General features: G+C 40.8%; 1 protein-coding gene across 3 annotated transcripts in view; it reads left to right on the forward strand.

Annotated features, from left to right (window-relative positions):
* The first annotated feature begins 1,051 nt into the window (after nt 1-1,051).
* The window catches only part of TUBGCP3 (tubulin gamma complex associated protein 3), a 56,806-nt gene continuing 33,505 nt past the window's right edge, over nt 1,052-24,352 (forward strand). For 2 of the 3 annotated variants that reach the window (XM_039549865.1, XM_039549859.1), the window contains exons 1-6: nt 1,052-1,335; nt 11,869-11,976; nt 13,797-13,864; nt 16,567-16,644; nt 17,257-17,474; nt 22,231-22,403. In XM_039549865.1, the coding sequence (XP_039405799.1) occupies nt 1,260-1,335; nt 11,869-11,976; nt 13,797-13,864; nt 16,567-16,644; nt 17,257-17,474; nt 22,231-22,403 (721 nt within the window). In that variant the 5' untranslated portion in view covers nt 1,052-1,259. Of the gene's footprint in view, nt 1,336-1,595; nt 1,764-11,868; nt 11,977-13,796; nt 13,865-16,566; nt 16,645-17,256; nt 17,475-22,230; nt 22,404-24,352 lie in introns of those variants that run through there. The other variant, XM_010394331.4, reaches the window with a different exon arrangement.

The raw sequence follows: 24,352 nt of genomic DNA on the forward strand, positions 1-24,352 counted from the left end.
GAAAGTGTGTTCTCTGATGTTTGATCTTTGTATACTTTCAAGCCTACACAACAACAACAAAAGATTTAATCTGTGAAACAGAGCAGCTAAGAAGCAGTAAGTGATGTCCAGGTGTTAGAAAGACAAATTAGTTGTTGGAAGAATTGCCTTGTTAAGGTTTAGGGCTTGATATGTTTCAGTGATCTCCGACCTGAGGGAGGTTAACAAAGCTTGGGAAGAAGGACATACCACTGATGGTGGACACAATGAATGCAGAATTTTGGGCCACAAGGACATCTGGCAGAACTTCCAAGGAAAAGAAGACTAATAAAGCCAACTCAGCAACTGTGCTGAAATCATCTCTGACTGGATAAAAGGTAATTCCAGCAGGACAAGATTGTGACCACCGACTCACGGCCACCAATGCAAGAAACCCACCGACTCAAAAGAAGAGAAAGACTGAGAATGTGGACTAATTAGAATGAGAAGCAAGGGAATCATTAATAGAAGATAGAATACTAATTAAGAACTACATAACTTGTAGCCAATAAACACTAATTCACTCGTTTGCTAAAATGTATAAATAGTAAAAAGTTTTGGTAGCTGGGGTGCTATTGTGGATCTGCCACCCAGCACCCCTTTCAGTGCAGAACTGCAAATAAACCAAATACCTCGACTGTGTGTGGATTGGCCTCTTGCACACAGGGTGAAAGAACCTATTTTGGCAACAGGATTACTCTGCATCCGTGTGTGCATTCTGCAATCCCACGCCTGAAGTCCTCGCAAACCCTCCATCAAGGACTTTTTCGCTCCTGCCCGTGATGGCCTGAGAAGGCCTCCATCTCCTGCACTCGTTAGAAGATCTGTGTTGAAGTGAATCTGTGCTTTGATGGAGCGTGGCTTCAGAGGCTTTGAGGGGTAGGTGAGAGGCGTTTTCCAAGCCCGGAACGGTGCCTCGGACGGGGCACGTCCCGCTCCAACTGCGCGTTCCCGCCCCGGCTCCTGCCCACGCGCGCGGGGCGGTGCCTGCCCCGGAACCGCCGCGCGGGGCGCTCCCGCCGCGCGGGGCATTGTGGGTGTGCGGCCGCCGTTGCGGCTTTCGGCGGGTCCCGTTAAAATGGCGCCGTAGGCGGTGGCGGGAGCGGGAGGTGCTGCCGGGTCCCTGTGCTGCCGACTGGGTGGCGCGTCCTCGCCTCCCTCCTTCCCTCCGCCATTCTGCTGTGCTCCGGCTCTGCCGCCCGCTCCCGGCCCCCGCGTCACCTCCTGCCTCCCGCGCGGCGATGGCGACTCCGGACCAAAAATCGCCCAACGTTCTGCTGCAGAGCCTCTGCTGCCGCATCCTGGGCAAGAGCGAAGGTAACGGTGTCCCCCCGCCATTCCCCCGGCAGCAGCGCTTGGAGCCCGCGGGGGCTGCCCCCGCAGGGCTGGAGAGGTGTCGGCGGTCTCCCGGCCCGGGGGGTGGCAGCCCGGGCGGTGCTGAGGTGCCGGCCGGGTATGGCAGCGGCCCCGTGAGCCCGAGCCCTGCGGCGGGAGGCGGCTGGAGGCGGCTTCGTGCCCTCCTCCTCCGGCTCCCCCGGAGCGTTTGGCCGGCTCGTGAAGGCTCTTTCCTCTTCGGGGAGCCGGGCACCGGTGCCGGGGTGTTTGGGCGAAGGGGGGCTCGTGTACCGCCTCCCGCCGGTGCCTGCTCGAGTGGAGCCATTGACGTGCGCCAGGTCCGCTACAGGTCCTCGGTGTCTTGATGCTGCTGTGAGTCTCCAGCAGGGGAATGAATCTCGTCTGTTTGCGTAAGTTTCTCCCTTGCAGTCAAGCAAAGACTGTTTTTAGTAATCAGTCGGAGGGGTGGAAAGGAAGGCATGCATCTGCTGAGTCTCCTTTTTAAGTGCTCTCTTTGTAAGCACTAGAGAAATTCATCCAAAAGCTCTTATTGCATCTGTTTTCTTGTATGAGAAATTACTTTCTCCCTTATTAGTAATGGCTGTCAAGTCTTTTTTGTATTCTTTTCTCTCTCCGTGCCCTTCTCTTCTGACAAGTCCCTTTAGATATTTCCAGGACAGTAACTAAAACTTTTGAGCATTCACCTGTTGTAAAAAAATTACTAAAATGTGGCCCACATGTGAATTGTTGCTATCTTAGAAATCTAGAAAGTGAGTAACAAGATACAGATATACATGTTTTCTGTGTCTCAAGCTTTGTGTTCATCTGTTGCAGACAGCATGTTGTGGTCTCATAACCCATCTTTGTCTCTCAGTTGGAGAGATATGGGTTTAATGGATTAACTGTTTGGCGAATAAGGCGCTGAAACTGGCAGCATGGCCACATCCAAGGAGTTGTAGTCACTGTCTCAATGTCAAAATGAAGATCACTAGCAAGTGGTGTTCCTCAGAGGCCTGTATTGGGATTGATGATGGTTAGTATCTTTATTAGTAACACAGACAGTGGGCTTGAGTGTGCCTTTGGAAGACTTGCAGATGACACCAAGCTGAGCAGTGCAGCTGATGTGTTGGAGGTAAGGGAGTGCCATGCAGAGGGACCTTGACAGGCTTGAGGAGCAGGCCCATGTGAACCTCAGGGTTCTGCACCTGGGTCTGGGCAATCCCCAGCAGCTGTAGAGAGTGGGGGATGTGTGGATTGAGGACAGCCCTGCAGAGAAGGGCTTGGGGAGTGGATGAAAAATTTGACATGAGGCAACAAGTGTGCATCCGAAAAAGTCAACCATATCCTGAGCTCCTTAAAAAGAAGCATGGACAGCAAGTAGAGAGAGGTGATTCTCCCTTCACTGCTCTGCTTTTGTGAGACCCCATCTGCAGTACCGTGTTCAGCTCTGGGGCACCCAGTACTAAAAAGATGTGGGTGTGTGAGAGCAGGTCCAGAGCAGGGCCATGAAAACAGCATGGGGCACCTCTCCTGCAAAGCAAGTGTGAGAGAGTTGGGGTTGTTGAGCCTGGACAAGGCTCTGCTCAGAGATCTCATTACAGCCTTTCGGTGCTTAGAGAGGGCTTATAAGAAAGACACTTTTTACCAAGGCCTAAAGCGACAGAGCAAGGGGTGATGGCTTTAAACAGTTATAGGGTATGTTTAGATTGGATACAAGGAAGAAAGTTTTTACAGTCAGTGTTGCGAGCCTCTGGAGCAGGTTGCCCAGAGGAGTTGTGAAGGCCCCATCCCTGGAAGTGTTCAAGACCAGACTGAATGGGTCTTTGAGCAACAAGATCTAGTGGAAGATGTCCCTGCCCATGTCAGGGGAAGTGGATTAGATGGTCTTTGAAGGTCCTGTCCAGCCCAAACCATTCTGTGATTGTGATTCATCTGAGAACCTTGGTAAAATTGGTAGGAAGTTGGAATCTTTGTCTTCACTGAACTGTTGAGTAGGGACTCCTTCATAAAAAACATTCTATATAACTCGAAGATCTTAAGGGTCTTTTTCAACCTAAATAATTCTATGATCAACAGCTGTTGATTGCTGTGTTTTGTTTCTCAAAATCTTTTCCTTCTCTATTGCATTTTTAAGTCTTCTGCAAGGCAATAAATTTACTTTTTTCCAGAATCTGTATTATTTCTGTGACAGGAATTCCTTTTGTAAGATTGTATCAGGATGCAGCAAGTTTCTACTCTTCCCCTGTCTCCACCAAATCAGCAGTAGCTTCTAAACTGTTTAATGCCTCTTGTGTTCTTCGGTAACTATATTTCTTTTAGCAAGTGTTTTAACTGTATTTTAAAGGGCACTTCACATCAGCCTATAGTTCTAAGGTGCTCTTATAGCTCTGTTTTTAAAGCTGTTTCTTGCCTTTAACATTCTTTGGAAACTTTTTTCTGATACAATTGGTATGTGTTCTTGTTTAAGAGTACTTCAAACATTTGCTACCAGAACTCTCAAATTATTGTGCTAGTTGCTAGTTCTATTTCCAAAACTAAATTTAAAAATTGGAAAATAGATTGTCTTACTTTATTGGAATAGTGGATGCCTTTTTGAGGACATCATTTCTATATTGCCTAGTCGTGTTTTCTTCGTGACTCTTTTTTTCTTAGATTTGGAGTGCAACCTAAACTCAGTCTAAGCTTGTTTCTTGGTGTTATCTAGGTCTGTGATACTTACAAAAGTTAAACAGAGCATGAGAACAGAAATGGAAACCTTTGTTTATCAACTGAAGTATGAGTATTGATGTGAGGTGGCTCACTTCTAGCAACTTAGGATCCAGCTATTTTTGAAGTCACAGTTTCGATACATCTCTGTATCTTCTGACTGGAATAATAATTTTATTTATAAGCAGTATGTGCAAAAACATGCAAGAGAACTGGTTTTTGTTATTTTTTAAATAAATGTTGAACCTGTTCCTGTGTGTTGGGATTCTGATAATGTAACTAAAATACCTTCTGTGTTTGACTAATGAAAGTGGAAATTTTGGCCAAAATCACAGTAATTTTCTGCATGCAACCTGTAGCCTGCTTGTCTGCGCACTTGAGGGTTATCTGAGGACTTCAAAGAAGTGACAGATTAAAAAAAAACGTAGGTTGTCTGCCACCTTTATCATCTATGTTTTTATGCATGTGGCAGATGGGAAGCCCATTCTTACCCTGCTCTTTATTCCTGTGTTATGAGGGATGCTAGCACTGAAACCTCACCCTTCTGAGACAGGATTTCCCTTGAAGCAGTCAACTGTAGTACATGTTTCAGCTCAACTATAGATTTCCGATCCATACAGACTGATAAATCAAAAATTCTGTGAAAGTCTCAGCCATGAAATGTGTGCTGGTTTTTTCCCCCCACCTCCCAATATCTATGTCCAAGGAATACATAAAGACAATAAAGGAATTTTGTTAGCACTAGCGTCCTCTGTGTAGAGGAAGATGCATGTATCCATAGGTGGTAAGGAACCCACTGGACAAGTTATTTAGCATCTTGCTGTTTTTCAGGCTTGTAATTCTTGTTCCTTTCAGCACAGGGTAAGTCTGACATAAGGTATTAGTGTGTGGTTAGTGGTCTGCATGCAGCTCCTCTGCTACTTGTGTACTGTGAAGTTAGGCTCTTTGTATATATGCATTCTCTTTTTTGAAGCAAACTTTACAAGTATTATCAGTGTAGTCTTTGGAAAGTAATTGATGATGTTCAGTTACTTTTACAGAGTTGAGGGGCAAAAACCTTAGACACTTAAGAGATCTTTAAATTTAGTAGAGAAGTTTCTACTAACAATTCAAAACAAGAAGCTGAAAACATCCATCTTAAACCTGCTGTGAATGCAAAGTACAAAGTGCTGCTGTAATTGGGTGAAATTTAATGGGTAAATAGTAAAGGAATTGAGGTTCGATGATTTACTGGTTGTTCCTGCCTGTGCATTCCCTGAGTTTCTGCTTGAGAATTTTTGTTCTCCCTTTGTTCCTTCTCAGCACTTATGTGTTATGTTTGTGAGGAAGCTATGGCTTCAGGAGGAGCTGAAGGGTTCTTTTTATATAATGTCTGTATGATAATTGTGCACTTAAGGCTGAGGTGGGATTACTCTCCTTCCAAGTCTGCATTGTACAGTCCCCTGCCTGAAGTCTTCCATAAGCCCTCATCAAGGATTTTTTTGCTTCTGTCCACGATGGCCTTAGAAGGCTTCCACCTTCTCTGCTTGTTAAAGATTTATGTTGAAGTTAATTTGTGGTTTGATGGAACATGACTTCAGGGCTCTCAGTGGTGGAGCCATCTTCTCTCTCTTCCCCCTTTTGGGATCATCCCCTGAGTAGATGGCTTGCTTTGTTTCCAGAACCAGTCAGCTGCATAGGCCCAGTTACTGGGATTTTTTACTTTCTTGCAAACAGCTCTGAGAAATCCACTGAATTATGTGGAAGAATTCTGTTTAGTTGTTTGTTTGTTTGTTTTTAAATTATCTGCCTAAACTTCTTTTTTTTTCTAGAACTAAGGTTTGAAAGCTCTCTGTTTTACTGTGCTCTAGCCAGTCATCAAGGAGGGGCTTAAAGCTTTCCATGGTGCTGTATGTCTGCATTCAGCCACTGTGGTTAGTTTGGAGTCTCTGCCTCTGCAGTTGGAGCTGTTGCTGACCTCTCTCTTCCACATGTTCTTATACTGTCTAAGAATTACTGTGCTGGCTTTGTATTACCAGTCTTCTGTGTTTTTCCAGGCTATCCACCTCACTTTTATACTTGCGCTTGATCATGCAGGGAGCTTGCAGTAATTTCTATAATTTTTATTTTTTCCCCCCCTATGTTTGTGGACTCCAGCACTTATACAGGGTTGCATGCCTCTCTTTGGACAGTGATTTTAGTCCTTCTGACTAAGAATTTCTTGTTCTTAGCTGTCTTTCACAAACCTCCTGGTAATCTTAAAACTCTTAAGAACTCTTAGTGCCTCCAATGGAAACAAATGGTATTGCTGTAAATATTCAAGCTAAATCTATTTGAGTTTGAATCCTAAAAAGGTTTTTGTGTGCCAAAGTACTATTGGAGGTATGCATACTCTAGAAAGTAAAGTTAATATTTCAGTCTTTGGGGAGTAGTTTGCTACCTGAAGTCCACACTATGGCCTCAATTTAATCTCCAGAGTCAGTGGCAGTTTTGTTATTGCTGTTTGATTTTGCTTTTTTAAACTCTGAATTATTGGAGTAGATGTTAAAGATTCATGTCGGGGGAAAAGCATAGAGTTCATTCAAAAGGTGATATGGAGGGAGTTTTACCTCTGCTAATAACAGAGCAGATGTGAGTTGACAAAAGAGGCAAAAATTCACAGTGAGGGAAAGTTCTGAAAAGATAGTGACACAGAGTTGCTGGTAGTCCAGTGGGACAGTCCTCGAATAAATCTGTTTACTAACAGTGCAACAAGAGCCAGCCATACTAACAGAATTAAAGAATACCTACGTTTCCTGTGCTGTGCTTCAAAGTTTGTGGACAACTTCCAAGTAAGGAAAGGTATGGGAGTGTGTGTGGCTTGGGCTTTATTTTGTGCTTATGTTGGTTTAATTTCCTTGTAGGAAAGGAGTCTGGAGACTAGAAAAACAATTAACAATAATTTTAAAATGCTTCAACTAAAAAGTTGCATCAGCAGAAGAGAAGTTTAAGGTAGTTGACTAAATCAGAAGACTGATGTAAAATTAATTTTTTTTCAGGTATACTTCATAGAATCATAGAAAGGCTTCGCTTGGAAGGTACCCTAAAGATCATCTAGTTCCAACCCTGTTGCCATGGGATGGGACCCCTTCCACTATACCAGGTTGCTCAAAACCCATCCAGCCTGGCCTTGAACACTTCCAGGATAGGACATCCACAACTTCTCTTGGCAATGTGTTGTAGTATCTCACCATCCTCACCGTAAAGAATTTCTTCCCAGCATGTTGTCTAAATGTCTTTTATTTCAAAATCATTCCCCCTTGTCCTATTACTATCTGCCTATGTAAAAAGTTGCTCTCCCTCTTTTTTTATAACCGTTTTTTATAACATTTAAGTACTGAAAGGCCACAATAAGGTCTCTGCACAGAGCCTTCTCTTCTCCAGGTTGGACAACCCCAGCTCTTTCAGCCTGGCTTCTCAGGAGAGGTGCTCCAGCCCTTTGACCATCTTTGTGGCCTCCTGTGGACCTGCTCTTAGCAGGTCCACGTTTTTCTGGTGCTGGGGACCCCAGAGCTGGATGCAGCAGTGCAGGTGGGGTCTCACAAGGTCACAGTAAAGGAGAGAACCACCTCCCTTGACCTCCTGGCCACTCCTCTTTTGATGCAGCCCAAGATGTATTTGGGCCTTCTGGTCTGTGAGTACACATTGCTGCATCATGTCCTGCTCTTCATCCATGAGAACTCCCAAGTCCTTCTCTGCAGGCTGCTCTCAGTGGGTTCTGCTGGTCTGCAGTTGTCTGGGATTGCCTCAACCCAGTGCAGCACCTTGCATGTCATAACCAGGCTGGTCCTAAAATTGCACAATTCAAACCCAGCGTTTTCTACAGGAACAAGCTCACAGTGCGCATAGATTCTCATCAAGAGCAAAATAGTAATGCTAATGGCATTTGAGGCTAGTCTTCCAGTTTATCACTGTATGCCATGTTAATGCAATTGCTTTTCCCCCAGGTAATGCTTCATAGTAATGTAGAACATTGATATGGGTAAAACAGAGGATGTACAGCAGCATTACTGTCTTGACAAACATAATATGTACTCATGGTATATGTGAGAAGGTGGAAAGTTTTACAGCTTTTCTTCCCAGCTTAGTTTTGCAACAATAGCACATTAGGCATTTTGTAAACACTTTCTTACAGGAAAGAAGTTAGTTGCTTGGGGTTTTTTTCTTCAGCAGGTGTTTTTGGCAGCATCTGTATCTGAGTAGTTTGCAGCAATAATTTTTACCTGGTCAGTGGCACTCCTACAGCACTGAATGCAGTTTAGAGCGTAATTGTTTTACGATAATTTTGTATTGTGTTTAAGGAAAATAGTTGTCTGGGATGATGGACAGCTGACTGGAGAGTTTGCTAATCTTTGAAGTCTTTCAAGAAAGTGATTACTGTTTGGTTTAGCTACACTTTCTTTAGCATAGTCCTGTAGTTTAGAAATTGTTTATAGACATATTTAAATAACCAAATGTCTTCTTTCCAGGAAACAAGGTTTCTCACAATGATACATTAATATTTGGAAAACCTACTACTTAGGTTTTTCAGGACTTCCCCTGCCCCCTTTTGGAAACTTAATTGATCTATAACCAACCTTGTTTAAAGAAATGTGTAAGAATATAAACTGAATTTCAGTTCTCTTCCTTAAAATTATAGGCAATGTTAGAAGCTTCTTTATGGCAAAAGTCTTTCTGAATTTCAGTATGTCCTCTGAAGTACTGTCCTCTTGCAGTTGTATTGGCTAATTATCGCTTTGTCTCCCGATCTTTTACTTTAAATATTATCTTTGGTCCTATTTCTCCTTGCTGTCTTTATAACCAGAATCTTTCTGTGCATTGCTCCTATAGTTTTCTTTTCATGTGCTTTAAAGTGCAGTTATCTGCCTTTTGAAGTAGTCAAATTCTAATACTGCATTGTGTGTAGGAAAGTTTGAATGGCTGTGTGGAGTATAGATCTTTGAAGAATTGGTGGGTTGCTTTGTTCAAAGGAGACAGTCTTTAAGTTTTCATTTTTTTTCTTGTGATTCACAAGTGCCAGTTCTCTATTCAGCTGTGTGGCTGCTTATCAGTATTGTTAATTGTGTGTGTATTACTTAAGGGATATAGTCTGAGGAGATGTGGCTGGCTGTCTGCATTCTCTGCTGTGATCGGACCTCTGGAAATCAAGCCATGATCAATGTTGTTTGCCCCCCTTCAGCTCTCAGACAGCTGCATCAGATATATTGAGCTTCCTGTTATGTAACAGAGCCATGCTGTAATCATTTTCTGATGAAGGATGTTCAAATAGATAGATGGCTGTATATTTAAAGTACGTCTGCTGTCGTAATGATGATTCTTTGAGGAGGGAAGCAATTAAATGTGCCTATTAGTTATAAGTGATGTGAATTTTTATTGTATTGACACATACCTGTATTAAGTTACGTTTAATCACTTTAGGTACTGAAGTTATTTTACGAATTCGTGAGAAATAATCTGCTGAAGAAACACCAACAGCAGGGAATTTTTTTTGTAAAAGAGAAGCTGGACTTGATATGAATAAAACATTAAAATCTGAATTAAATAAAATAGAAAACCTGTCTTGCTACAGAACTGTTGAATTGCTGGTGCAAATCAGCAATGTATAAAGAGCAGATCACTTTTTCCGTGTTGTCAGTAGTGTAACAAGTTTAAAAAGCAGGACTTGTTGGATGGAATTGTACTCTTCCAACTAGAGATCTTTCTCAGATGCTTTGTTAGGGCAGTATGGAAAAGACTATGCTAAGTTTCAGTGCTTTAACTAGTGTTGTTATGGGTGCTGTTGAAATAGAAGGTCATTACAGAAGGTAATAGATTTTCATTAAAACTGCCCCATTACAGGAAAAACTTGCCCCTTTCCTATCTGCTGCCAAGTACACAGTTGAGGAATTAACAGAGCATATGTTGTTTGGGATAACTTAGTGCCAGTATTTGACTTTAATTGACCATGCAGAATATTTTTTGAAATCTTGAGTTCTGTTATGATGTGCATTAAACTTAAGAATTACACAGAAATACTTCCTCATATTTAACTCTTCACACCTGGTTCCTAAGTAGCTGCACTGTTAAATTTTTATATTTGTATTTGCAAGACATATTGCAATCGAAAGGTTGCCTAGTCTAACAGTAGAGGAGGCATTTAAGTCATAGAGATTTGTGACCTTACAGTAGTCTGGATATTGGCATTTTCTTCTCTGACAATAGAACAATACTCTTGCTCCTTCTGTAGGCCAGTATTGTCAAATACTGTTAAATGTTAGTGATTTTGTCTGAGCAGACTGTTTTCCTGATTGTGTGAGGTATTTCTTTGTGTGAATTGGTTAATGCTTGCTGTTCTACAGTTGTATTCTGGTAGAGTAGGACCAATGGGTGATATTTATAGTACAAGACAGTATAAAATGCACATTCAAAAAGAATGTAGGGCATTCAAAGACAATCTAGCACGTTGTGATTTTCAAATTTCAAACTTCTTTCCGTAATTTTTTGATGATCTTAATGCATTTAATAATTGACTCTTAGTATCTCCCTGGTGATTTTTTTTTTTTTCAATTGTAAATACTAGTTAAAGACATTATAAATGCATAAAATATTTCTCCTTCTAGTGATCCTTCACCTTATTTCATTTTCCTGTTCCTTTTGTATGTATTTGTCTTGACCAGCATCCATGGTTTTTCCTTGGCCCAACCTTTGCTGCATTACTCGGCAATTTTCCCTGAAGGCTGACTGCTCAACTGGCTAAATAAAACACATGAGGACCTGGTGCATTTGCACACATAATGTTATATACAGAACAGACAATGTGCAGAATTGCTTAGATGGTTTTTTTTCCTGAAGTAAAAAGATTCAAATACAGGACAAACACACTTGGATTTCTTCTGTACCTTTTTCCTTGTGTTACTACAGTTGTTTCTATATAAGGAATAAAAATGTGTCTGACCCTTTAAAAGGGCACTTGATGTGTCTGTAGGCTTATTGTTTGAGTTTTCAGGTCAATACATGGGAATATGACTATGCTGTAGAGTCATTGATAGTGACCTGGCCCTATCTTAGTGTTACCAGACTGTTAGTTTTCCCAGAAAGCAAGATACTTGCACTAAAACAGTGCTTTTCAACAACAAGATTAAAGATAGAATTATTGCATGAGGAAGATGCAGTGGAAAGAGGTCACTGACTTGTGACCTCTGTGTTAGTGTCCACATTATGCATTGGGATGTGATGCTGATATCTCTGAGCTGGCTTTGAACCAAAGGATGAAACCATGCAAACTGTTTGAAACAAAACCAAACCTAAAAGCAAGATGCAAACTGGTAAAACCACTATTGTGGATATCTGAGTGAAGATCCCCAGGTCGGTGGTGAAGGTGACTATTGGTGTGGTGTGTGAACTGAACCGTGTGACTGTGTGCCAAGTCCCACAGCATTTCTGTCTGTGAGGATGGGCAGAGCCAGCTAAGCGTGCAAATGCTCTCTAATAACTGGGTAGACCTAAGTGTCTCTTTCAGCACAGAATAGGAAAGGCTTATTCACAAATTTTGGTGCAGTTATTTGTGGAGTGTGTACAGGTGAGTATGTTTGAAATATTGCATTAATACTGTGCTAAACTGGGTAAACTGGACTTTACTGCCCTCTGGTTAGAAGTATGTTTAAGAATTACAGCACAGCATTATCAAATCTAAGCCAGGTATGTTTATGCTGCTTTCAGACATAGCAGTTGTAATCTCATGTCTCACTTTTTTAAAATTAGTTTTAATAGAACTTTAGCATTCTCCTTAACTGAGTTTTCTTTTTCTTTCAGCTGATGCAGCCCAACAGTTTCAGTATGCAGTGAGAGTTATTGGAAGCAATTTTGCTCCCACTGTTGAGCGTGATGAATTTCTTGTAGCGGAGAAAATCAAGAAAGAACGTAAGTGTATCCTTTTCCTTTCTTAGAAATACAAAGTTCTTACGAAGTTAACCTGATTATTTCTCTGAAAAGGGGATAACTCTGCCTCACAGATATTATTAATGCTTACTTCCTGAATATCTCATGGTGTAAATTCCATTAATTTCCTAGTGAATATTCCTGAGTGTTTGTATTCACAGCTCAGATTTTTCTGAATATTCAGCTTAGACTTTCCTTGCTGCTTTGTATCTTAGCCACTATGAAGACAAATTAAAATTAAAACTGCACTCCTTTCACCTTAGTACTGGGAATTTATGAATTCATAGTTTTTTTTAGAAGATTAAAAGACTGATATTTTTGAGATGTGCACTTCAGGAATATTACACCTTGGCACAATTAACTTCATGAGCACCTGTGTGAAACTTGCTGAATGAGTGTCCTGGGAACTGATGGAATAGTTTGTGACTTACCTGATACTACTTGCCTTCAGTTCTCTGAGTTTTCTGCAACCACCTTCTTAAAACTAAAATCATAGAGCATGACTTTGTAAGGGATGTTGCAGTTCCATTCCATTGTGCTCTGTGCTGCTCTGAGTCAAGTGTGGCACTGTGTGTATCCAGAGGGGATGTGATGAATTCTTGAAAAGCCAAATACTGCTTTCAGCAGGTTCTGCTGCACAGTAGCATGTCCAGAAACAATTACTGGAATTGTGCAAATGAAATTAAAGCTTCATATTTGAGCTTTGAATATTGAGAGATTGAATTAGGATAATTGACGTCAGTGGCTGTAACTGTTTTAAGGTTCATGTGTATTTTTCTGCTAATGCAGAGCTTCCATGACTTGCTGATAGACACATAAGCCCATTAAAATTCCTCTATCTACAGCTCCAAAACACTGGAATCTACAATATATACTTTTTGCCATGCTTTGGCTACTTGTAGCCAGCACAGCATGTATTCTTTGGACCTGTTGTCAGTTTTCTGAAGAGCACTGTCTCCCTCATCCTCCTTCTCCCCAGCTTCAGCTTTTAGGCTTATGCTAGTGGTCATGTAACAAGTGACTGGATATATATCCTTCTAACTTTACATTTATTTTGGAGATACCACACAGGAAGTGACTTAGTTGTCAAAGTGTACTTACCAGTGACTTTTGATGTTAATTAACATTTCTAACATTTAATAGCTATTTTTCTTATCACTGAAGCTTCTTCAGATGTTTTTATCACTTTGGTTTTCTTTTAACATGGCTCTTTCTGATGTAATACAGCTTTTTAAAGAAATCATACTTGGAAGAGGTGTCTCCTCTGAGAAGAAACTTCTGTAACTGGCATTGATTTGAGACTATTATTTTTTGTAATACATAAAAGTTGTGTGACCCTGGAGTTCTGCCTGACTTGCAGCAAATGGCATTACTACTTTTTTTCCTTCATTTTATTGCCTAAAATAGAAACAATTGCACTCTAGTTTTGGAGCAATTACATGTAGTTTTTTTAACTTTTTTTAATGCATATCTGATTTCAGTTGTGTCTTCAGTCCCTTAGGTCCCTAAACCTACTGAATGGCAGCCTAGAATTTAAATGGACACTTAATTAGAAAATGCATATTTTGATTGAGCTAAGACAAGCCAGTACTTACATTGAATCACTTCCATTGCAAGAGTTCTCAGGGCTGGAATGCAGATAAGATAAGAACAGGCAAAGTGTTTAAGTAAATACAATGGAACAGTCCAGCATCATTATGCTTTCTTGGCTGCCTTTTATAATTTACCACAAGTATCTGTTAAGATGTGACTGTTACTCTTCTTTCAAACTTTTAATCTACGTTTCTTTGTTTTTTTAATAGTTGTACGACAAAGAAGGGAAGCAGATGCTGCTTTGTTTTCAGAACTCTACAGAAAACTCGGTTCACAGGTAGTTTAATAAGTGTGTAAAGAGTAAAGAAACTGAAAGCAGTCATAAGCATCCTTCTGATGTTAGAGTTGTTTTGGAGAGTGCTTAGGTCATAAACAATATTTTTTCTGGGAAGATGGTCAAGTACTGGAACAGCTTGCCTAGGAAAGTTGTGGAGTCTCCATCGTTGGAGACAGTCAAAACCTGACTGGACACAGTCATGGGCAACCTGCTGTAGATGACCATGCTTTAAACGGGGATTGGACCAGACAGTGTTTAGAGATGCCTTTCAACCCTATATTTTTAGTATTTGATTCCAGTTATATGAAGGGGTACTTCATATGAAGAAAGGAATTCTGTAAAAGTCAAGTGTTCATTTAATATATAAAACTGATGAATTTTCTCATCATTTATTTTACAGAAATGTCTTGCAGGATATTGATTTTACTAGTCTAGTATTCTCATGCATCTGAATTTTTAAGTGCTCCAAGTCTTTAATGTTGAAGGTTAAGGGTTTGCTGACTTGGGTGGCTCTAACACCAGTGTTAATCAAAGAATACGGCATGCCAATATTCTGAAAAAAGATGTTAGCATGTAGAAAACCTGAGTTTAACACAATAATGCTAAGATTAAGATTACAAAAAAGGTACTCTGTGGAGAGTATCGCTATTCAGAAATTGGTTCTCCTGCTGCCCTCTTCCATACTTACCCGTTACTTTGTTAGTGTTTGGAGATCAAGTTACTGAGTAAGTCTTCCTGGTTTCGGTATCCTGTGTGTTTGTGTATTATTTGCACTGGTTTGTACAGCAGAGCACTGATTTGCAGATGATTCTTAATACAGACTTTCTGTAACATGTTTCTGTAGCTTATGTACTGCACTGCCATTTGGCAAGCAAAGTGCTGCAGAGCATGATGACTAATCTTTGGAACAAAATGCCTTGCCTGTGTTACATGTTTGGTTATTCTTCTGAATGTAATGCAGGCTATCTCCTGGTATTTTACTGCCTCCTCAAACATTGAAGGTTCCTTTAACCCTTTTTTTCCCCCTCTGCTAGCGTCTTGTGTATGTGAAATGGTATCATGACTTCTTTAAAATTCACACTACAATTATTGTTCAATTTGCTGTTAGGTTTATTACTAAAGCTGTGCAATCAATTTTTTTTTCCTGCAAGCATATGGAAGGGCATAAAGGGATACACATTTTCTGAATCAACGAGTTTTTCTGCTTCCAACAATTCTCTTGAAAGCAGTTAGGAGAAAAAAAAGCATGTGTGAATATGTTTTAACTTTGTTTCATCTATTACTCCAAACAGAAAAGGAGGTCAGTGCTTATTTTTATGGCAGCCTGCCAGTTGAGTAAACTGCACTTCTTGGAGCACTTGGATTTATTCTATCCTGGCCAGTAGAAGAACCAGTAATGTTGCTGCTCCTTCTTTACCGCTTGTTAATTAGTTGCTGTATTAGTTACCTGCAACAGATGCAATACCGCTACTTTTTGCTTGTTTTTGAGATCAAAGCCGAAGATAATCAACTTGTGCCTACGTAATAATATAGAATGTCCCCTTTTACTCTTCTGTAACAAAGTAGGTTTGATTAGTGGGCTCTGTCATGAAGAAAGGAATGCTTCATGTTCAAAATTCCTAGACCGTGTAATACATAGGCACTAAATGCCTAATTTGCAGGAGGTAGGAAAATCAGAAAATTGAGAAAATGAAAATGTTTAAAAAAAAATTTCAAAGTGACCTTGAAAGTGCTTTTTGCAAGACTGATAGCATTGAATTATGTTGCTTCATACAGGATGGAGTCTGTGTTGAATCTTGATATGACTCAAGTTTGCTTTATATTCAGCATTGCTTAGTATTGCAGATCATAGCCTGATCAATATTGTGAGAGAATTTGTATGAGTTTCTTTGACTCAACTTAATGTCCATCATATGGTTCTATGCCCCTGGTAAATTCAGGTACAAGTGTTAGTGTCACAGAACTATGGAGTACCATATCTAGGAACATGGATATTTAAAATAAATAGTTTTAGTACTTGCCTTCACTTTAAAGTATTCTGTTTGTAGCTTGGGCTTTAGCTGAAGCTTTCTGCTGAGATCTAAAACTGCTGACAGTCTTATTCTAACAGTCTGTATGTGTCTGCTAAAGACTGTATTGTGTATTTCTCAAGTTTCATATTGACAGTGTCTCTATCTTACGCTGTGAAAATTTTGGTAGCTCTGTTAAATGGCATTTAAAGTAATAGAAATTTAAACCCTCACTTTTGAGGCCTCTGCAAAGGAGAGTGGAGGGGAAAAAGGAGAAAAGACAATTCCTTGCTAAAAACTTCACCAAGAGTTTTCCTTCTTCATGTTTGGGTTAAATTAATGGCTGCAAATGAGATGTTTTAAGTGGTGAGAGTGTGTGGGAATGCTGGTAACAGTTCAGCTCTGTATAAACCTCATTCTTAGTAGCTATGATTTTTAAATTGAGCCTGCTTGCTGATCTCAGAGGAGGTGAGAATTCATGATTTGAACACAGTGGAAAAAATTCATAAAATTAACGATACAGAGGCTGCACTGCACATTCCCAGTTTATTCAAGAATGTGGTTCTGAGTTAGTCTCATTTATTTGGAAAGTTTATTTATATGCATATATATTAGGAAGTTGGATAATTAAAAAGAATTCTGTTATTATCAAGAGTTAAGCTTATTTATGTTTGTCTTCATCTTTTTTTGAAGGGCATTTTGAAAAACAAATGGTCAATACTCTACCTCCTGCTTAGCCTTAGTGAAGATCCACGTAAACAGTCTAACAAGGTAGGTGAGGAGACTTTTGTTGCTTCTGAGAGATAGTAAATGTGTGTCACTTATTTTAGATGTCTTCAAGAATCATTATCCGGACTTAACCAATACCTCAGGTTGTTTTCATGGTATCTGTGTGTGAGACTGCAAGGAAGAAAACACTTAAGTATCTGTAATATTTGGTGTAGTTTTCTTACACTACGTAAATGTAAAAATATGAGCTGTCCAACACGTGTAGCTGAAGTTGTGACTGTATTAGATGGGTGTTTTTTATGTTTGCCTTCTGCTTGAGGGTGTGATGTCTGCTCATGTGATAATGAGTTTTAAATGGAGTTAGGGAAAGCACAATGCAGTTGCAGCTCAGCTAGCACCAAAGTGCTTTTTGCAGCTATTGCTAATGACAATTTGCAGGCAAAAAGAAGTTGTATTGCTAAAAGTACTGTTGCTCACTGTAAGGCACTTTTTTCCATCATAATTGCATCAGCAAAGTTTTCTTTGCATATACGTGATGTTCAGGTATTTCTTGTGTTCTTGATATTACACTCCTGTTAACTGAAGATGTGACTTAAAGCAATTCCCACATCTTTTTTTTAAATTATTCCTCTCTTCAAATCCTTATCTTTTCAGGTGTCAAGTTATGCCACGCTTTTTGCTCAAGCATTGCCACGGGATGCTCACTCAACCCCTTATTACTATGCCAGGCCTCAGACCCTTCCACTGAATTACCAAGACCGCAGTGCTCAGTCTGCCCAGAGTTCCTGCAGCATGGGGAGCAGTGGGATCAGCAGCATCAGCCTGTATGCCCTAAATGGGCCAACACCAACTCCACAATCACTCATTCCAGGGTAAACTTCACCTTACTGATAGGTTTGGAGAAGACTTGCCTTTTTTCTTTTTTTTTTTTTCTCCTCCACTCTCTGCTTTTGCATGCCACTGGAAATTCTGCTTTAGGTGCAGAGAAACAGAGTTCCTGAGCTGAACAGTTCAGAGTATCAGCTGCTGGCATATGACCATATGAAGCCATAAATGGCTGCCCAAATGTGTTCATTTTTAATCACTATCTTCTTGTCTTTTCATTTTCCTTCCCACCCCCAAGAGTTGTGAAACAAACACAAAATCACAAGATACACTCTACTAAAAAAATATATCTTCAACTCAAAAAAAAAAGCTTTGGTCCTTTCTGAAAATGTATTTGGCATGAGTTACTAAATTCATATTATAGAAGTAATTAGTGCTGACAGAACTGGACTTTATAATACAAATACTACAGTAGTGATAAGGTGATGTAGTTCAGGATTGTGGAAGTGGAAGCACAGTAAAAAGCAGTATTCCCTCCCTGGACTTCAGGGTAGGAGACTTGGGGCTCTTCTGGGATCTTCTTGGAAAGATCCCCTGAGAAGCTGCCTTGGAGGAAAGAGGGATTAAGGAGAGAACAGAATAGGATAGTTCTGTTTGAAGGGACCTACAATGATCATCTGGTTCAACTGTTGGAATAGAGAGCTGGTTGATATTCAAGGATCACCTCCTGCAAGCTTAAGAAAGAAATGGGCAAGGAGGAATTAAGAGTGGCAGGAGGCCTGCATGGATGAACAAGTTTTTTCTGACAAAACTCAAGATATAGAAAGGTTTACAAAAGATGGAAGCAGGGCCAGGTGCCAAGGAGCATCCAGGGTCAGAGTGACTGCAATGAAATTCTAAACTGACCTAGAGCTTAATCTGTCAAGGGACATGAAGGGAAACAGCAGATAGTTCTGCAGCTACATAAGCAGTAAGGGAAAGCTAGAGAAAACATGGGCCCCTGTTCAAGGGGCATGGAATGTGGTGACAGATGTGGAAAAAGCTGAGGTACTTGGTGCTTGCTTTGCCTTTGTGCTGGTAAAGACCCTTGGGAAGGTCTTTGTTGCTCTGGAAAGCATGTCCAGACATGTGATGGACAAGAAGGAGGAGTAGGAGTAGTCAGCCCAGACTTAAGAAAACAAAAAAAAAGACATTCTTGACCAATCTTACGGCCCTCTGTGATGAGATGACTGACTTGGTGAACAAGAGGAAAGCAATAATTGTTGTTTATTTCAACCTTACTAAGACTTTTGATGCTGTCTACCTGTGACAGCCTTATTGACAGACCTGGTAAAATGTGGACTAGATAACTTGACAGTGAGGTGAACTGAACCTGTTAGACTCAAAAGGATTATGATCAGTTGCACAAAGTCCAGTTGGAGCCCAATCCCTAATGGTGTAACCAGAAGCTGTATCCTTCTTCCCACCTGATGGCACAGAGTGAATCTTTGGCAGCTTTGCAGATGATACAATGCTGGGAGGAGTGGTTGTTAAAGGAGGTCATTAACTTGTTTCTCAGAGGGAGCTCAGTGGGCTCCAGAAACAGGCTCACAGGAGCCTGCTGAAGTTCAAAGTCCTGTTCCTGGGGAGGAGTAGTTCCATGCACCAGTACGTACTGGTGCTGACTGATTGCAAAGCAGCTTTGCAGAAAATGTCCTGGGATTCCTGGTAGACACCAAGTTGAACATGAGTGTGCGATGTGTGGTGAAGGAGGCTAAGAACCTCCTGGGTTGTTTTATGAAGGACATCACCAGGAGGGTGAGGCAAATAAAACTTCTCACTGCTCAGTACTGGTGAGGACGTATCTGAAATGCTGGGTCCAGTTATAGTACAAAGAAAAGATACAGGCGGGCTGGAAGGAGTCTGGAGAAGGAAGCCCAAAACCATTTAAGTGGTTGGAGCATCTGATGTACGAGGGGAAGCTGAGTGAGACCTGGAGTTGCTCATCCTGGAGAAGAAAAATCTTGGGATCTTACCTCTGTAATAGTATGATGAGGGACATAGAGAAGACTGAACCAGACTGGTTTGGGTCAGAGAAAGAAAAGGAGGTAACTGGCAAAATTTGTGAGTTTGTGAATCGCAGTTAATCAAAAGGGAAAAAAACCTTCTTGCATTAAGATGGGCTGCATGTTTGAGGGCGGGGACATACTGTGAAACACTGAAATGGGTTGCCCAGAGAGGTTGTGTAGTCTCTATGCTTGAAAATATTAAAAGCATGACTTGAACAATGCACCAGGTAACCTTCCCTAGCTGATCCTGCTTTGATGAGAAGGGTTGTAGGAGGTGATCTCCAGAGGTCCCTTCTAGCCTCAACCATTATATAATCCTGGTACAATATAGAAAGATCTGTCAATGAGGTTATTTCATATATCTGCTTGTTTAAAAATATCAGCAGAATACCCTCTTTCTGGCTGTAGTGGTTTTGGTTCAAAATATTCATTACTTACTTATTTTCCTTCTGTGAGATAAGAATTAGGAGAAAAGCAAAGCAGGCACAAACCTTAAACAGTTGCAGTACAATGAAAGAGTTTTATTAATAATAAGAGTTAAAAGTAAAGAGAAAATAACAAAACAAAATTAAAGCAAATCCCCCCCTCCCTCCAGCACTTCTCTCCTTTTACCCAGCTCACACAGGGGATAACAGAACATGGGATGTTAGTCAGTGTTCCAGTTCTTGAAAAGTCTCTCTCTTATGCTTAAGGAAAAAAGGGTTTTCCTTCAGTTGCACGTGGTTCCCAAACTGCCACTAACAGCAGCTCCGCCCGGAAACAAACAGTCTGCTGTGTGTAGAACATCTCTCCCATGAAAAATCTCACAGTTCCTTCACACTACAAAACATGGGCCATCACATGGGGTTATTCATCTTTTTAAGGATAAGTTATTTTGGCCTGCACACAAAGGCTTTTCTTCGCCACAAGTCTCTAACAGCCTCTTACTACTTCTATATAGCCTGGCATAGGCATTCTTCACAATCTTCACAGGCACACGAAGATACTCCATCCCCCCATGTTTCTTCAAATGGATTAAAGAGACAAACAGTTTGTGGTATTACAGTTTCTTACCACGGCATGCAAGAAGGTTTTTAAGCTGCGCGCCAGAATCGCGGCACCGCCCTCTTTTCTCCCGCCGCCATGCTCAGCTCCGTCCCACAGGACTCACTTCTCTTTCTCTCTGACTCTGAAACCGCCATGTTGAAGGGTGTTCTTGTTCAGGCTTTATGGTGGGGAAAGCCTCGCTCCCTTTGTGCTGCTGGCTGCATGGTGTCTTCTTCAGTTCAGCACGGAGTGTGCTGGCTGCAGACAGGAGGCTCTGCCGGCTCCTGCTGGCTCCACTGGCTCCGCATGGAGAGGAGAGGGACCCCCCCGTCCCCAGAAGCCGCCGTGCTGGATGGGTTTAGCTGTGAGCAGTCCATGGCTGGTTTTAGCTGCCTGCGGCTCTGGGACAGTTTCCCCCCCCCCAGCGACCCAGGGTCCGTGCCGCAGTGATGGGAAAGGGGGGAAGGGGCAGTGGCCCTGGCCCGGCCCGGCGGGGCCGGGAGGCTCGGAGCCCCCCCCCCACCTTCCAACAGGCGAGCTCCGACAAAAGGGGGAAGTCCCGCCTTTCTGTGCATTTTAAATATGTAAATTGTGAGAAGCGTAATTGGTCTTAAAGACTGTCCATCAACTCAGGGTCAACCCAATACACTGGCATATTTTTAGTCTGACCTGTTCATGCTGTTCCATTTTATAGCAGTTTCACTGTGCTCTTTAGTCCTGTAGTCTGAGCTGAACAACCCAAATAAAATCTTTGTGAGCTTTGTTCCTCCGGAACTTCTCTTTATACCTATTTTTCTTTTTTGTGGAGTACATTCTTCTGAGCAGCCAAAATTCAGTGTTGTACTCTGAGGTGTTACTAATGTTAAACACAACAGAGCTCAGTTTTCAACACTGAGACTGGTTATTCCCAGGACGGGTGGCTTCCTGAGATGGTAGATGTGGACAGGGAGCAGAATGGACCCACTCTAATCTGGGGGGCAGAAGTTACTGGCCTGCTGACCAACCTAGATGCTCACAAGTGTGAGGGACTTGATGGGATTTATCCTAGAGTGATGAGGGAGTTGGTGGAAGAGCTCACCAAGACACTCTCTGTCATTTTATCAGTCCTGGCCAACCAGGGAGGTTCTGGATGATTGGCACTTGGCCAATGTGACATTTTTTCATATTTAAGACTTCCTTTGTGAGGAGAACTGACAAGTTGGAAGGGAAATTGGAACTTGTCTGGATATTCCCTTCTTGATTACATTTTCAGGCACTTGATACAAGTTATCTGAAAGAGTAGACTGGCTGGAAAGTGAACTTTTTCCTCTTTTTTCTATTTTCCTTTAGTTCTTTGACATGTAACTGCAGCTTCAGGTAATAACAAAAGTTAGATGTTTAGTTTTTTCTACTATGACTGTGTTTATTATTGTTATAGTACCTTTACTTTTAACCTATTTCAGCATAATTATGTTTTATCAAAGTTTATCTTTGATACAAAATCATGTATGTCAAACTTTTCTACAGGTTGGGGGGTTTTTTGAAAGTGTAGACTTATAGGAAGAAATAAATTGCTTGTATGTTCTGTACCCTTTTTTAACGTTCCTTTATTAAACCACCCCTTCCCCCCACCCCGAATGAACCATCCACAGAAAACTTGGGGCATTTCTCAAAATTTGCATCACTTCACACCATGTAGTGGGTATAGAATCAGAGTTTTTAAAGACTTTTATTCCTTTTATCCTTGTAGACAATCCTATCAAGCTCCGGGCGTTGGAGATTGCCTCCGTCAGCAGCTAGGATCACGTCTTGCATGGACTTTAACTGCGAGCCAGCCTTCTTTACAAAGCACTACCTCAAAAGGCTTTTCAAATGCTGTCTCTCGTGGTGTGCCAAGGTCTAGGCGAGAAGGGGATACAAGTGGTGAGCAAAGATATAGTTGTTAAAGATAATTTTTTTCACAGTTACCTATATCCTCCATTATCTTTTCAATTATTTTGGAATCATAGCATGTTAATTTTTTGAAGAGTGTTTTTCTAGAATGTGCTTGGTAGAAGGATAGAAGCAAATATGCAAGACTAGTATATTTAGCCACAGTCTTTGGCTGGTTGTTAATTTCTCTTTTGCACTGGTTAGTTTGATTGTGATCTGGTCCTCTTAAAAGACTGACTTCATTCCAGTGTTTGTCAGAGTTAAGTGATTGTGACGTGAGCAGTGATCATTCTTTTGATGATCAGAAGATGCTACTGTTTTTAGAGTTAGAAAGAGAGCTCAGTAAATAGAACTTCTTGAAATACTCATCTGTTTGTGGTTCTGTGTCTTTCAGAACTTGGAAATGTGAACTGGAATATAGAGCTCTTAAACCTATTTCCTCTTTAAATTAGCATACTGTTTACAGTGGTTGTAATTAGAGCAAGTAACATATAAAATATTGTCAATAAAATAAATATGAATATAGACTAGTAAAATAATAGAATGGTTTGAGTTGGAAGGTACCTTAAAGATCATCTTGTTCCAACTCCCCTGTCATGGAGAGGGACACCTTCCACTAGACCAGGTTGCTCAGGGAGCCATCCAGTCTATCCTTGAACACTTCCAGGGGTGGGACATCCACGACTTCTCTGGGCACCCTGTTCCAGTGCCTCATCAGCCCTCACAGTAAAGAATTTCTTCCTAAATTCCCAATATTGCTAATTTACTTCCATGATTAAGTGGCTGTAAACTTGAAACTGATGCCTAGAGGATCTATTCTGAATTTACACAAGTGTAACTAAGGAGGAATTGTTTAACAGGTGATCTCTGTGACAACTCCTTTTTGTGTGGCAGACTTTTCTGAATAAGTGAGCTGATGGCAGATGTACTCATCCCATTATTCTCTGGCAAAGAAAGATAAGAGATGCAGGCTTTTGTCTGTGGTTTTTTGTTTTGGCTTTTTTTACCTTCTATACAAATAAGTGTGGATATTAAGGAACTAAAATATAGTCTGTCTGCCAGCCTCTGCATTTTGGAGTAGCAGTGTACAAAACAGTGGCTTATAGATCAGAGTTGTACTGGTGTATCTGAGGGCAACATTTGGCATTTAGAACCTAATTAACAAGACCATTGATGTGCAAGAAGATGTGTGTGTGTGTGTATATAATGTAAATACGTGTTTTATATATGTGGTAGATTTAATATATACCAAAATAGGAGAAAAGAAAAAATAGAAAAAGGAGTAGAAAAAAGCATAGGAAAAAGAAATAGAAAGACATGTAAAATCTATCACTGCCTCTTAATTTATGATACAGATTGCTATAAAAAACAATTCTTCTTCCGTTGAGTCAGCCAGCAGCTGTGACTTTGGTTCCTATGTGGGATGGGTATAAAGAGTGACAGTTGTCTTAAATGTAGTCACTTGCTGGTGTAGAAATAGAAGTAGGACTGCATTCAGAATATAGAAGTCTATTATCAAGAAGATACATTTCTATGAATAATGGATTCTTGTAATTAATTTTTTTCTCCTAAAGTTACTTGCTTTTATTTGAAGTTTTCTTACTGTTACATCTACACACAGAGTATAAAAAGGCACATTGTATGGCTGATGTTAATACTTTTGTACTATATCAATTAAAGAAATACGCACTTACATCTTTTACCATTTCACTACAAGTTCCTGAGAGGGACAACTTACTCATGCACATCTTAATGTTATGAGGGCAGACTGAGATTTAAATGGTATTGTGAAGACTACTTTTGCTGAAATAAGAGTAGAATTTAATTTTTCTTGGGTTTTTTTTTTCTGGAAAAGTGGATTGTTGGGGAGGCAAACTGACAAGAGTAAGAGTGCTGTCTAAATTGGGAGAAGCATGCTGTAGCATCTCAATTTCTGGATA

The sequence above is a fragment of the Corvus cornix genome, chromosome 1 (genome assembly GCF_000738735.6).
Source record: "Corvus cornix cornix isolate S_Up_H32 chromosome 1, ASM73873v5, whole genome shotgun sequence".
Lineage (NCBI taxonomy): Eukaryota > Metazoa > Chordata > Aves > Passeriformes > Corvidae > Corvus > Corvus cornix.